The sequence below is a fragment of the Calypte anna genome, chromosome 2 (assembly GCF_003957555.1).
Source record: "Calypte anna isolate BGI_N300 chromosome 2, bCalAnn1_v1.p, whole genome shotgun sequence".
In the NCBI taxonomy this organism is placed as follows: Eukaryota; Metazoa; Chordata; class Aves; order Apodiformes; family Trochilidae; genus Calypte; species Calypte anna.
In genome coordinates this window covers 90,474,304-90,488,515 of record NC_044245.1, presented here as the reverse complement: position 1 = coordinate 90,488,515, position 14,212 = coordinate 90,474,304, and the positions used below count along the sequence as shown (strand labels likewise).

The window sequence follows — 14,212 nt, the reverse complement described above, 5'->3', positions numbered from 1 at the left end:
TAATGCCTGCTGAATTATTATCTGGTATAAATTATATATAATTTTTTACAATGATACAGTTGCATTTGTGTAGTACCCCATGAGGTAAGTAAAGAGGCTTTTCAGGAGCAGAGATTGACAATCTAGTCAAGAATTTAATTTAGACATGAAGGGCTCAGAAGGAAGCCATGGGAAAGAACTTTCAAAATAATAATTGCTATTATTTTATTAATTATAAGGTTAAGAGGGGGGGAAATATTAACTTTCAGGATTTGTAAAAAAAAACCCATTATCGTGATCCTTCACTAAAACCCATCTCGCTGTAATAAACATTGCACCCTTTAAGATCTTTGCCCAGTATAAGATGAGCTTGATGGTTTGGGTTTTTTTTTCCCTTCTGTCTCATTTTTCTTTAACACAATCAAAGAGGATCATCCTTCTGAAAGAAATGCAGTTCTTGTGCATCCATGATAAATCCCATTTAAAGCTGCTCATTATTACATAATTAATGTACTTAAATTAAGATTCGTCTGAATGTTTCTTCATCTCCTTATTAAATAATCTGCTGTGCTTGCATGTCTGAACATTGGTCTGGTCCTGGCTTCTCCCATTCCTTATCAGCTCTTTCGTGGGCAGTAGGAATTATACTCACAACAGCCCCTCTGCTTAATATGATCACAGTTCAGTCTGTGGGTTTGTCTGAAAGGCAGTCGTTCCTTTCCTTAATAAGCAACCTCCTTTACTTTTACTTTTGGACCTCCACGAGCAAGAAATAATTGCCTATTGTCCTGCACGCCAGGCGAAGTCAACAGGCTGAGTCAGTTCAGGAGTATTCAAGCCTCCCCATCTGTGGCATTGCAGAATTCCAAGGCAATTCCACCAGTTGGTGGAGCTTCTGTCTGGGAAAACGGAGCTATTGTGAACAAAGCATACTGCACATATTTCTAACATTCATAAAAGACTGGGTTGAATCATTTGAATCTTTCTCAAAATTTCTTCCTTCAGGGCAAAAATTTCCAATGCATGGCCTCAATCCAATTATACTCATTTAGAAAATCTGAGCATAAACCACATGACAATTTCTTTAGCTAGTTGGGAAAAGAAAATATAAGCTTTTGACTGTTAAAGTATGGTGGCAGGCTAGATTAGACTAGGACTTTGTTTAGCCAAGACTAGGACTCAGTTTTGGCATGGGGTAACCTGCCAAACAACATGCCAAAGACTAAGCTAGGCCTTCTTTCTTCTCTTCCCCATTGTTACCTCTGTACAACAAGGTCATCTTTCTTTCCCTCTTGGAGAAGAAGGTGCAGCAAGTTTCTGTTTGGAAACACAGTGGTGATAAATTGGCTGTCCTGAGTACCTATTGTAGCATGCTGCTCTTCCTACAGAAACCTGCTGGCCTAACCATGTATGGCAGAGAGGCAAAGTGACTGTTCCAGACTATCCAGGCTCAGCTAGGTGCCATTTTCAGCAAGATCACATCTTGTTTTCAAGACTTCATCCACCTTGATCAAGACCAGAACCTGTTATGTTTATTTTCTGAATGGCAACGTACCTCTGAAGGGTAGGATTTTAACTCAGACCTAAATCCAAGGAGGTTTTAGGTGACCAAACTGAAAACTGTCATGTTTTCTTTAATCCCCAGTTCCCAGAAAGAAATCCAGAAAGGGTACAAAGCAGAGTACCTTCAAAAGATTGACAGGGGTCACATCCCAAATCCCAGCCCTCTGAAGCAAGGACACATAGCTTAGGACTGCAAGAAGTCTCAGGGTATCAGAACCCTATCTTGAAGAAGCTCACCTACAGGATTTTTCAGAAATGTGTGGGAGAAGATGGGTGCTACCTTCTGTTGACTCTGAAACTGTCAATTAGAGCACTCCCTAAAAAAAATCAGAAGATCGGGGTTTCATCTCCTTTCTCTGCTTAAGGAGACTCAAATCCACACCCTCCATTATCCGAGAGAATGGCCTCATCACTGAGTTATTGGCTATCTGGGAAGGAATGGAGAGGAAAAAGAATTTTTGCTACAGAAATCACGCTCAATGGGAAGGGATTAATCAGGCAAGACAGAAAGTTTGCATAAGGGCATGCAGCATTTTTATACTACAGGTGTTTAACGTAAAATAACACAAGCCATCCTTGGAGCAGAAATGGATAGGCAGATCTCCTCTGTTCCAGCAGACAGCCTGAAGCACTAGACTAGAGAGCCTGCACACAAGCCTGAACGCAGTTTCACCACTTCAAACGAGTGGGTGAGATGCCACCAGAATGATGCTGGGATTACAGCATTATCCTGGGTGGTGGGGAATGTAGGTTGACTCTCCCATCGCCAACCTCACCCCCCTGTCCCAGACAAACTAGGTGAATATGGAACTACCAAGCCGTCATGGAATGTATCCGAGTTCTCTTTTGGGTTTTCCTAGAAGATGGCATTTAAGCAGAGGAACAGTTGGTTTCTACATCCTGGAGGAAGATAGGGAAGTTTTTAGGTAATACAGTGGGATACTCTTTGAGTAGGAGGTTGGACTAGATGACCTTCCAAAGAGCATTTCTATGACACTACTGAATTTAGGTGCTCCAGTGGCAGCTGCTCAGGATTTCTGGATTGTGTTGGTTTTGCTTGTTTCTTTGGTTGGTTTACATGGGTATTTAAATTCTGCAATAAAATCATAAAAACAGTGACATTTTCATTGCCTTGGTTCCAGAAATGCGCAGCTTAATGACTGGCCTGGACTGCACAGGCTCCGTTCTTGGATAAGTCAACTGTAAATTCTGATCAGGAGTTCCCATCAAGTTATTTGGCCAATTACATGGTGGCCACTGGAAAGTGAACCCCTCAGCCTCTCTGCATCGTTTTCTCCCAGTGCCCTCATGCAACCTTCAGTCTTCCCAGCACTGGCACCACCTGGCAAATGTCCCTCAAAAACCTTCCCCACCCCCTGGAGCTTTGTTTCTCCCAAGGCTTCCTTCACATTGCTACAGGCTTCCCACCCCTCCTTGCACAGCCTCCAGTGCCTGGTTTAATTATCCCAATTTATCCAATAAGCCTTGGGAACGCCATCCTTCTGGCCCTTACTCCAGCACCGCCTCCTCCAGCAGATCAAGTCGATGTGTACACACCAGTCGGACAATTTGCATCGCGTTGTTCCTGTCCCCTTATCTCTCCCTCCGCCCTGGTGTTTATCCTTAGATTAGGAGCTCCTTGCACGAAGCACTTCCTTTACACCGCTTGGGAAGCACGCAGCACAGTGAGTGACCTCTCAGTGCATAAATAGCTGCAGGATAGCAGGCTCTGCTCTCCCTGGAGGAAACTCCTACCTTCAGCTGGGCGGTGAGCGAGGGCCTAGCTCCCTGCACAGCACCTGCATCTTCTCCAAGCGCGTTAACGCTCTCAACTCCACTTTCTCCTACCATTTTCTCCAACTATCCCATTTCCTGTGTAGTGGTTCTTTAAATAGCACCTAAAAGATTATTTTAAAGGCTTTCAAAACATTCTTGCTGCCGGGTTTGGGTTTAGTTGGTTTGGGTTTTTTTAGCCTCCTCGCATGACGATACTTTCACATCGTGGGAGACAGGAACAGCTCGAGGAAGCTGCGAAGCTGCACGGAGTACACAGGGAGGAGGAAAAGTGGAGGGGGTTGCAATACGGTTTCTAGGACTGTCCCGGTACCAACACTGTCTGCTTGCACACGCTCTCCGTGCGGAGCCGTGAGTTTTCAGGATGACGGTGGGACCCTAGACCCCAGAGGTAGCCCGCCCATAGGGGGCGAGGGGCCGAGCGGCCGCAGTGGTCCAAGGAGCCCCTTTCCCATCAGAGAAGCCGAGACGCAAAGGAGAAATGACAGCATGGAAAGCAGGGTATTTTTATCAGGGCCAGTGCCCGGGGTGAGCCGCGGGCGGAAAGTGCCACCCTCTCTCCTCCCCTGCCCTCGGCCGCCCACGCCGGCAGCGGCATCAAAGGGAATCTCCCTTCTCGCGGCGTGTCAGCACCGGGGATGAGCGCACCGGCCCGTCATGGCATTTTCACTTCTCCCAGCGCTTACTCAACAGGCGGCGAGGGGGTGGAGGTCGGTTTGGAGCGGGGGGGAGCGGGGGGAGGACTCCCAACCATCCGCCGCTTCTGCCATGAGGTCACCGCCGCGCTATGCGCGCCCGCCACCGCCCCTGCTCCGCTCCGTTGCGTCAGGCGGGGGGTATCCCCGCCGCGACCGCGCCGGGCATCCCCGCCGCGGGAACACCCTGCGCTTCCACGCGTGTCCCTTCACTACGCCGCCCCTCGCGGAGGGCGTTTGGCCGCCGCTCGGAAATGTCAACTGGTTGGCCCGGGGGCTGGCAGGGATGAGATAGGGAGCGAAAGCATTGCAAGCTGCTCCGAGAGAACCTCCCCGGGTCGGACGCCCGGACACGCGGGACGCGCAGCACGAGTGCTCAGCCACCGAGCGCCTCTTTTCTAAAGAGGAGGAGAGCCGGCCAAGCCAGCGGTCGGCTGCAACTTTACCCCTCCGGAGAGTCGCGGGGGGCAGGCTACTGGGGGTGTGTGGGGTGCGGGCACGGAGGAGAGGGGGAGGTGGAGGGGGATGGGGGCAGCTGCGTGGGCGCGCCAGGCCCCCGCGGGCGGGCGGTCCCCGTGGCCCCGCACTCCACCCCCTGCGCAGAGGAAGCCGGGCGGGGGCGGGGGCGCGGTCCCACGACAATGGGACTCGCCGCCGCTATAAATACCCGCCCGCGTCTATATTTGGTTTGGCCGGATCACAACCGGGGGGTCCAAAAATAGCCCCGCGCGCCCGCCCGCCCCGCCGCCGCCGCCACTCAATGGACTCCGGCTCCGCCCCCTCCCCCGCGCGATCCCGATCGCACTGCACGGGGCCCGGCGGCTAAATTTAGCAACGCCGCTTGCGTCAATGACGCGGCTGCCGTGCGTCAGCCCGCTACGCCCCGCCCCTCGGAACGGGGCCCGCCGCGTCCTGTGCGTGGATTGGCCGCGGCGGCACGAGGATGGCGTTCCGCGGTGACGTGGAGGCGCTGATTGGCCCCGCCGGGGGCTGGCAGCGTCCGGAGGGGAAGTGTCGCCGCGCGGGGAGCCCGGCGGACGGCGGGTTCCCCCGCGGGGGGAGGGGGGAGGGGAAGAGGGCGGGGGGCTGGCACCCACCACGGCCCGGGAGGGAGGCCCCGGCGCCCTCGGGGGGACGGCGCTCACCGCCTGCGGAAGGTGATCCCGAGCCCTTACGTGGCGCCCGTGCCGTACAGCCGGTCCGCGGCGTGCGCTCAGGCACGCACCGGCAGCGGACTCCCCTCCCAGTCGTTCCGGGCGGGAGCGGCGGTGCCGGCGCCGGGCTGGTGAAGCGAGTAGGCGGCGGGACCCGAGCTGGCAAAGCGAAAGTGCCGCCGCCGCCGGCGGCCCCTCCTGTTGGGGGCGGTGGGGGTCGGCGAAGCGGGGCAGCCTCTTGACCTCCGGCTCCGCAGCGCCGCGGCCCCCATCGGTTGAACTCGAGTCGCAGAGCCCCTTCGTACGAAGCATTGTGGTGACAATAGCAAACGGCCCGGCTAACGGCAGCGGAAGAGAAAACACCACCGGGCACAGCGGCGGAGGCGGCGGGAGGACAGAGCTCTCTCCCCGGCTCGGTGCCCCAAGCAGACACACAGACACAGACAGACGCAAGCGGGTGCCCGGACTTTTCTTTCTCAGGTCCGTTCGCCTGAGCGAGCGCTCCCTCTGAGCGGCACCTTCCGCAACCTGCTCTTTGCTCCTGCGCACTGGAAAGTTTCAAAAGAAAAGAAAAGGAGAAAAAAAAAAAGCAGAAAAGTTAAAAGGAAAAAAAAAGTGAAAAGTGAAAGGAAAAAAACCGGAGTAAAATAAAAAGAAAAAAAAAAAGGAGTGAGAAAAAAAAAAAAAAAAGAAAAAAAAAACTTTAATAATTACTCCTGAAAGTGCCACTAATTAGCGAGTCAAAGCTCTTTTCCCCTTGAACCACTTAAGTAAGGAGTTTCTGCGTTTGCAAAACCACACGATCGCTGTTGCTAATAATAATAACAATAATAATAACAATAATAATAACAACAATAATAATAACAATAATAATCTGCCTTGGGAGCGACTCGCCAAGCTATCGCAGGCGTGCAGCCTCAAAGGCAGCCAGCCGGCCAGCCGCCCCGTACTGCTGCCGGCTGCGCGGAGCGGCCGTCTCGCCCGCGCTGCTGAGCTTGCTGAGCTCGGCTCGGCTCAGCAAAGCACGGCTCGGTACAGTTCGGTACAGTTCGGCACGGCTCTGCACGGCTCGGCGCGGTGCGGCGGGAGCGCGGCGCACACACTGGGGCGGGGGGGGGGGGGGGGGGTCAGTAGCGTCAGGCTCCCATGGCGTCACTATTGACGTTTCGCATTCCAGCCGCTCTATGGAGAGGCCGCTAGGGCTCCTCTCACATAAATGACGTTCAGAGAGAGGGAGCGGGAGAGCAGCGCAGAGAGGCGCCTCCGTCCCCTCTCTCCGCGCAGGCACACGCGCACCCCGGGGCACTCGCAATCGCACCGCGGACGCGGGCGCAGGTCCCGGCCCGGCTCCCGCCACACACACACACACACAGAGACACAGGCACACAAAGGCATATCGAGGCGGCGGTTCGGCATCCTTCGCCCGTCCGCTCGCCCGCTCCTTCCCTCCCTCCGCCCGGGGACGGGCTCCTGGCTCTTCGGGCTTTTTCTATCCTTTTCCATGCCTCGGGATAACGCACCCTCCGGACCTGCAGCTGCCGGGAGCCTTCGGGGTTTTGAGTCTCTGGTCCTGCCGCTGGACAGCGCCTACATGCGCCTTTAAGGAAGGGGGCACCTACAAACTAGATGTAAAGACGGAACCTCTACAGCAACCGAGTACGTATACGAATGAGGGGGAGCGGCCGAGGGAGAGGGACAACGCGACGTGTCCCCACTCTGTGAAAGTTGCGCCTCCGGGGTAGATGCTCGGGAGGTGCCGGCGGCGGGCGAGGAGGCTCAGCTGACGCGCTGTCGTGCCGGGCTCTCGATGAAACTTTTCCCTCTCCTTCCCCATACCTCCCACCCCCCCCAAACCTCTCCTCCCCGTGGATGCTCATTTGCCTCTCGGCTCCCGAGCCTCCCTGCCGGGTCAGCAACCCTCGTCGTGCTTGGGGCACCGCCGCCCCTCTCTAACAGGAGGGCTGTGGTTGAGAGGAACGGGAGCCGGAGCCGGTGGTACTAAGGTATTTCTGCTAGTTGTTGTCATGGAAATGATGCTGCCGGCGGCGGCGGCGGCGAGTTTACAGCGCCGGTGATGAATGGCAGTAATTTGTCTCCTTCCTTTAACTGCGCTTGGGAAATAGGTGGCTTTGCATGAATTCGAGCTGTCTAATAGGGACGGCGGGGCAGGTTGATCTAATCTCGCTTTGGGAGAGAGCAGGAGCCCGAAAGAGCTCGCCCCAAGAGGTAATTGCTGGAATGTGACATATTGTATTGAAATGAGAAGGGATCTTTGCTCGGCACGTCTGCCCGGCATCTGCTCCTCAGAAATGTGCACTTTTCCCTTCGAAGGTCAGAAATGATAACGAGGGGCTGCGGTGGCCCGGCACGGGTGGTGCGGTGCGGGGAGACAGGGCTGCGCCGCCGCTGCCCCGCTCCCTGCCCCCGCCGCGCCCTTAGCTTTTGCCTTCTCGCTTCATAGCCGGGAAAGAAGTTTCAGTCTTGGAAAGAGGCGAGACAGCGCGGGCGCTGGGTTGTGATATTGTGTCGGGGGACAGTTATTAGGGCGGCATTAGGGCAGTTTGTTGTCCCGGGCTGAGATGCGGCTCACCGTCGCGGGGCTAGTTAATAACGATGTTGTCTAGCTTGCAGTTATTGGATACGATGCATTCGGTGTGAGGACATTTCCCAGGGAAAGGGCGGAAAATGCTGTTTTCTGTACAGGGGCTGATGTGCTGTGATCGGATATTTTCCTCCAGGGGAAAAAAAAGAAAAAAAAAAAAAGTTTGGGAATGAATCGCTAACTTTTATCTAAGCCGCTTCACTCGATTACATTCTTCGCCCTATTTTTCTGTCCTCCGTGGAGACGGTTGCATGCTGGAGTCAGGCCCCGGTAAAAACAATGGACTAAAGCAGACCAGACGGTTTCTTCGTAGGTGAATCCCATGCGAGCTTGTGGATATTTGCTGGAGTGACCGTGCGGCTCGGGACCCCACTCCCTCCCCCCTAAAAAAAAAAAAAAAAAAAAAAAAAAAAATCGCGAGGTAACCGGCGGTGGAAATCGAGCTCAAAACTTTTTAATTCAATGAAGCTTCCCCCTCCGCGGTCCCTCCCGGTTAAATGAAGGTTTCGAAACTCCCCTGAAGAAGTCTCAATCACAATGGAGTGTTTCACGGTTTCCTCCTCGTATTACAGGGTGGGGAGGGGTGTCACTCGGGGCTGAATGTAAAGTGCACGGAGGAAGAAAAGAGCTTTGACAAGGGTAGTTATTTCCTCCTAATTTACAGCCCTTACGGCTCTGCGCTCCTGGCTCGGCCGGCTGCAGTCCGGAGGGGTGTTGCATGGTTAAAAGCGCAGCGAGTGTCTCTAGGTAACGGGTGGCTCGGGGTGGGGGTGGGCGGGGGGGGCATCTCGGGGGGTGGTAACGGAGAGGAGCCCTAGGGCGCTCCACGGCGAGCGGGAAGCCGCCTCGCAGGAGCTTGGAAGCGAACAAAACCCGCGGGAGTGAAAGGGTTGAGCTGACAGACACTAAAATCCCGGGAGCTGAGGAAGGGAGGGTGGGATCAGAGGCGAGGGGCGCGGGGAAGGCAAGAATAACCCAAGAAGCGAGTGAGAGTGGCTGGGTAGTGGCTCCGGGGGGCCGGCGCCGCGTCTGCCGCGGAGCCCCCGGCCACGCTGGCAGCGCCGGGTGGGCCGGGGCAAAGCTCTCCCCCCAGGCGAGGGGGACGCGGCGGGAACGTGCTTCCTTCTCCGCGCCCGCGGTTGTGGCCGCGGGGCGTCCCGCGGAGTAGAGACGGACAGAGAGCGGGACTCGGAGACTCGGTAGGAAAGCCCTCAAGCCTGGCTGGTACCTTGCATAGAAACTTCCAGCCTGCTGCTAGCCGCTTCCCCCTCAAAAAAAAAAAAAAAAAAAAAAAAAAGAAAAAAAAGAGAAAGTTCCCGCGGGCAAGCGGGCTCCTGGGGATGCTGCCCCGCTTGCTGCAGTCATCCTGCCCGGGGCTCTCCTCTTGCCTTCCCCAGCCTCCTAGCTCGGAGAACAAACCGGTGGCTCTCTTGCCCCAGCCCCGTGCGTTCTGCCTTTTGTGTGATGAGGGAGCGGGGGCTGGCAGAAACGCGCTCCTAGTCCGTCTCCCCCTTCCCACCCGTGGGGCGAGGCGAGGGCTTGCCGGGCGAGGGTGGAAGAAGGTCCCCCCGCGGCCCTCCGCCGGGGGTCTAGGGGAAGAGGGAGGCACTAGGAGGGGATACCCCTCGGCTCTGCTGTGCTCTGCCGTACCCTGACTCTGCCTTCTCCTCCCGCCCCGCCGGCGGCGGACAGAACCCGGGTCGGAAGAGCGCCCTCCGCCGAGGCCAGGCCCCGCACCCGCCGCCGCTGAGAGGTCCCAGCCGGCACCCACCACCCCCCCGCCGCCGCCCCCCGCAGCCTCCGCCCGCACCTCCAGCCCCACCATTCAGCGCGCAAGATACCCGCCAGGTAAGATGCCGCTCTGCGGGGCCCGTCTTCTACACACACACACCCACACGCACCCCTCCCTGGGGAGAGGAGGAGGAGGGAAGCGGCTGAGAGAGATCCTGCCGCGGCCCCTGCCCTTCCCAAATCCTTTTGGCATCATCTGTCCCCCACGTTCCGTAACGAGGCCGCGGGGTGTTTAAATCCCAACAGGATCTGGGCAGCGCCCACGTTTCACAGGGCTTTTAAAGGATGCTGTCTCAGGGCACATGGGGGTTTCCAGCCTCCGACCAAAGACGTACCAGTTTTAAGGGGTAAATGGGTGCGATGTTAGTGTTCCTTTGAGGAGCCCAGCTTGCTACACGGGGTATCCATCGTGTCAAGCTCTCTGAAAACCAGCAGAATAATAAGGTGATAGTTCCGAATGTCCTTACGTTGATTTTTTTTTTTTTTTTTACCCATTCATTTGAGCTTTGATGACAGGTTTCTCTTCATTGGGCCTCCTGTGGGGCTTTTTTCTTTTTTCCTCTCCCTCTCTTTTTTCTTTCCTTTTTTTTTTTTCTTTTTTTTATATTGTTGGGTACAGAAGAAAAAAACCCACATTATTTACTTTGCAGGGTAGTTAATATCGGTGCCCTAAGTGGAAAAGTAGGGTTTAGAATTAGTCAGTTGAGCATGCTGGCAAAAGGCGAGGTAGGAGGAGTCCCACAGAGCCAGGAGAGACCAGACCTTTAGTTCAGGTCTATTTTTCCAGTCCTCGGGTCGTATTCATTTGAGACTTTGGTTTTCTTACTCCAATTTGCACAGAATTCAGTGATATAAACCTGTTGTGCTCAGAAAAGTACAGGGAAAAAAGCATAATTGTCTGTTTCCTTCAACTCCTGCTCATTTTCTGAGTTAGCAAAAAAGCCTTTTTCCTTCATAGGGCTGTGTATCAACATGTCCACTTCAGACATTACCTGTCCACGCTCTCAGTTGTGTTTCTCAGTCCATTCTCTGTGGAGGTGTCTGGAAGGAATTTTTTTTCCTTTTTATTTGATTGAGCCATGATCATTACGTTTAACAGACAGTCCTTAAACTAACAAGTTATTGTAATAGGATTTGCTATGAAATGTGTGTGTGTGGAATGGCATGGACAGAAATTGGTAGGGAAAAAAAAGGGGAAGAAAGGGGAACAGTAGGAAAATGCATCAATAACACTGGGAGGCAAAGGCTGTGAAAGTTGTCGAGCTTTTTTCTTGAAGTACTTGGATTTAGTCTCAGGAAGGACTGAAAACACCACTTTTTTTTTTTTTTTTCTTAGTTTTTAATGTTTTCTCAAAAAGAAGAAAGATCTGAATGGTTTGTGACAGTACAATAACTGAAATCCGGTGCTCAGGTTAAAAATGTTATCTGCAAAGAGGGAAGGAAAAAATTAAAAGCTGATTTAACACAAATTATTTGGATTCCTGCATACCAGGCTCAACTGAATTTTTTAAAATTGTAAGCAAAGGGAGTTTTTATAAAATACTTATAAAATACTTTATACAATTATTAAATACTGATGAAAAGTCCATTATTTTTAAGACATTCTTTTGGAGTTGCTTTTGCTTTTCTTGTTTTTTTAATCATGAATTGTAGTTCAAGTGTTTTTGGAATGCAAGTTACCATTAGAGAGGAACTGCACTTAATTTTGACACACATTTTCTCAATATTTATTTTTTTGTTCTCTTTACAAGGGAATATATACTAATCAATGCATTTTATTCTTCTTCTGTGGAACCAGAAGCACTTTTAGTTTGGGTTTCAAACAGTAGGCTAGATTCACAATGTTTAGCCAGGCAAATCTCAAATGCATTGTAGAGTTGAGGCCATTATTTCCTGAGAGCAACAAAAGAAACAGCAGACTAGTAGGAAACAAAAGAAAAAAAAATGAAATCTTTAAAGCCAGGCACTGTATTGCTTCAACTATCCCAGCTATTGGTGAACCACATCAACTTTTATGGCTAATGAATAAAACCAGTTCTGTTAGTAGCCTCTATCTTGCTCTCCTGTAAAAACAAAGTCAGAAATACCACGTACTATTTCTCTTACATGTTTGCAAATTTAGGGATATGATGTACCACCCATGTTTTGGTTGGTATGTTGGTTGGTTGTTTTTTTGAGAATATTCTACCACAGATAAGCCTTAAAACTACTATTTAGACAGCAACCGTAAATTATTAGCTGACCAGAAATATGCTTCAAAGGCCCAGAGTTAAGCAAACAAAATTGATGTTTGCAAGTCCTAAGTAGCAAACACAGTGATTTGAGTAGTTCCTCTGATGATGTTTTTTTAAAAATAATTTTAAATATAATTCAATAATCTCTTTTACCCTTCACAAAAATTCTATAGCACAGTTGCACACATACAGAGATAGATTTAGAGCCATAACCTGTTTTCATTCTGCTTATCTAATTCTCATTGACACCTATGTATATTAAGCAGCAGATGCAGGGCAGCTTGAGATGGCTCCTTCTCTCACTGGTACTCGTATAAACTTGACTTGCTGCCACAACCAGATGAGAGCAGGCTCCCTAATACCTAATGTGTAGTCAATCCTCAATGTATGTTTCTTGTTGAAAGGCAGAGACTTGAGGCTAATCTACATGTCCCCTGTCCAGGTGAGAATGGGAGCTGGGTATCTAAGCGTGTGCTGGGAAATGTGGGAAACCTTCTAGGGAAGAAGTTCACAGGGGTTTAGTCCATGGCCTTGGTGCACTGTGCTCGTGGTTAATGTTCCCCTTTGCCCTTGCAGATATGCCCTGTGTGCAAGCGCAGTATAGTCCTTCACCACCAGGTTCAAATTATGCAGCTCAGACCTATGCGTATGGCTCGGAGTACAGCTCGGAGATCATGAACCCTGACTATGCCAAGCTGACCATGGACCTGAGCAGTACCGAGATCACTGCCACTGCCACCACTTCCCTTCCCAGCTTCAGCACCTTTATGGAGGGTTACTCTGGCAGCTATGAGCTCAAGCCTTCCTGCCTCTACCAAATGCAATCTGCCTCCTCTGGCCAGAGGCCCCACATAAAGATGGAAGACACCAGGCTCTCCCCATACCAGCCCCCACTGCCACCTTCCACAGATGAGGGGATGCCCAGCACTTCCATGTACTTCAAGCAATCGCCACCCTCCACACCCACCACACCCGGCTTCCCCGCTCACCAGAGCCTGTGGGATGAACCCCCGTTGCAGCCCACACAGACCTGCCTGCCACCTGGGCACCTGATGGATGCTGCCCCCATGAAGACCGTGCCTCCACGCTTCCCCCTCTTCCACTTCAAGCACTCTCCCCCCCACACGCCGGCTGCAGCTGCCCACATGTGCTATGACCCTGCCTCCTTGAGCCTGCCCCTGGGCTCTGACAGGCCGGCCGCCAGCCAGACACCCATGGAGAGCCATTCTTATGGGCTTCACCTGGCCAAAAGACCAGCCACCTTAGCCTTCCCACCGCTCGGCCTCAACGCAGCCGCCTCCGGCCTGATGGGTGAGAGCAGCAGTGGCAGCAGCGGCCTCCCATCCCCACCCAGCAGGAGCTCCTCGTCCGGGGAAGGCACCTGCGCCGTCTGTGGAGATAATGCCGCCTGCCAGCACTACGGGGTACGGACGTGCGAGGGCTGCAAGGGCTTTTTCAAGGTGAGAGCTCTGACGTTTGCTCCCCTACCCACTTCCCTCAGCCTCCCCTCCCTCCCTGCCTGCCCGGGTACGCTCCTGGTCCTTGCCCCTGAGCTCAGGGGGGTTGTGTTAGAGCTCAGAGACTTCCCGTACAGCATGATGGAGTCCCACTCAAAGTTTTTGAAGAAGGCCTAAGCAAGGGATAAAAGGATCAGCTGGTCTTGGCTGAGGCAAGGCTGTGGCAATGAGCTGGGCTGATGGCGTCCCACTCTGCCAGCATCCAACTGAAGGTTGGGTCACTATTCCTCTCTGAGCTATAAACTGCATTTGTTCTGTAGCAAAACTCACCTGGAATACATCCAGCCTGGGTTTTACTCAGTCCCTTGTTGCAGTTAAACTTCATTTTTAAGTGAGGAAAGTACTCTAGAAACTGTGAAGTCCATTTGCTAACTTTCGTTGATTATAGCAGAGGCATTTGTTGTCCTGGTGTGGTTGGGGATGAGGAGGACTGTAGGGCTGGCAACAAGAGGAAACTTTTCATGCATGGGACAATCCTAATCGCTTCCAGTTTTACTGGATTGCTGTCTTGTTGTTACTCTTTTGCTCAGGAGCCCAGTGAGTCCCCACCAGTGAAAAGCAGCTTGCAGAGCAGTGACTAAGCACTGCACAGGGTCCTGGTGCCTGCTCTGCAATAGCAAAGGCTTTGCAGTTGAATAGCAACACCAGTAACTTAGATACTAAAGTTCATCAGTGGAAACTTTGTGCTTGCATTTTTAAGATCTGAATACTCTTATATTGCTCCTAGATTTGGGTGCTTCATAATTCCCTTTCAACAGGCTGAGTTCAGATTCCAGTGCTATTTTCATAGCTAACTTGTTTAAGTGAAGAACTTGGGACAGACTTTTAGAGGGATGGTTCTGGGCAGCAGGATTAAGATCTGATGCATTGGTGGGTGATTCGG

General features: G+C 52.4%; 1 protein-coding gene across 2 annotated transcripts in view; it reads left to right on the top strand.

Moving 5' to 3' along the window:
- The first annotated feature begins 6,395 nt into the window (after window positions 1–6,395).
- NR4A3 (nuclear receptor subfamily 4 group A member 3) overlaps window positions 6,396–14,212 on the top strand; it is a 29,636-nt gene continuing 21,819 nt past the window's right edge. Inside the window, exons 1-4 of one of the 2 annotated variants that reach the window (XM_030444111.1) lie at window positions 6,411–6,841; window positions 8,452–8,534; window positions 9,480–9,635; window positions 12,389–13,272. In XM_030444111.1, the coding sequence (XP_030299971.1) occupies window positions 12,391–13,272 (882 nt within the window). In that variant the 5' untranslated portion in view covers window positions 6,411–6,841; window positions 8,452–8,534; window positions 9,480–9,635; window positions 12,389–12,390. Of the gene's footprint in view, window positions 6,842–8,451; window positions 8,535–9,479; window positions 9,636–12,388; window positions 13,273–14,212 lie in introns of both variants that reach the window. The other variant, XM_030444109.1, reaches the window with a different exon arrangement.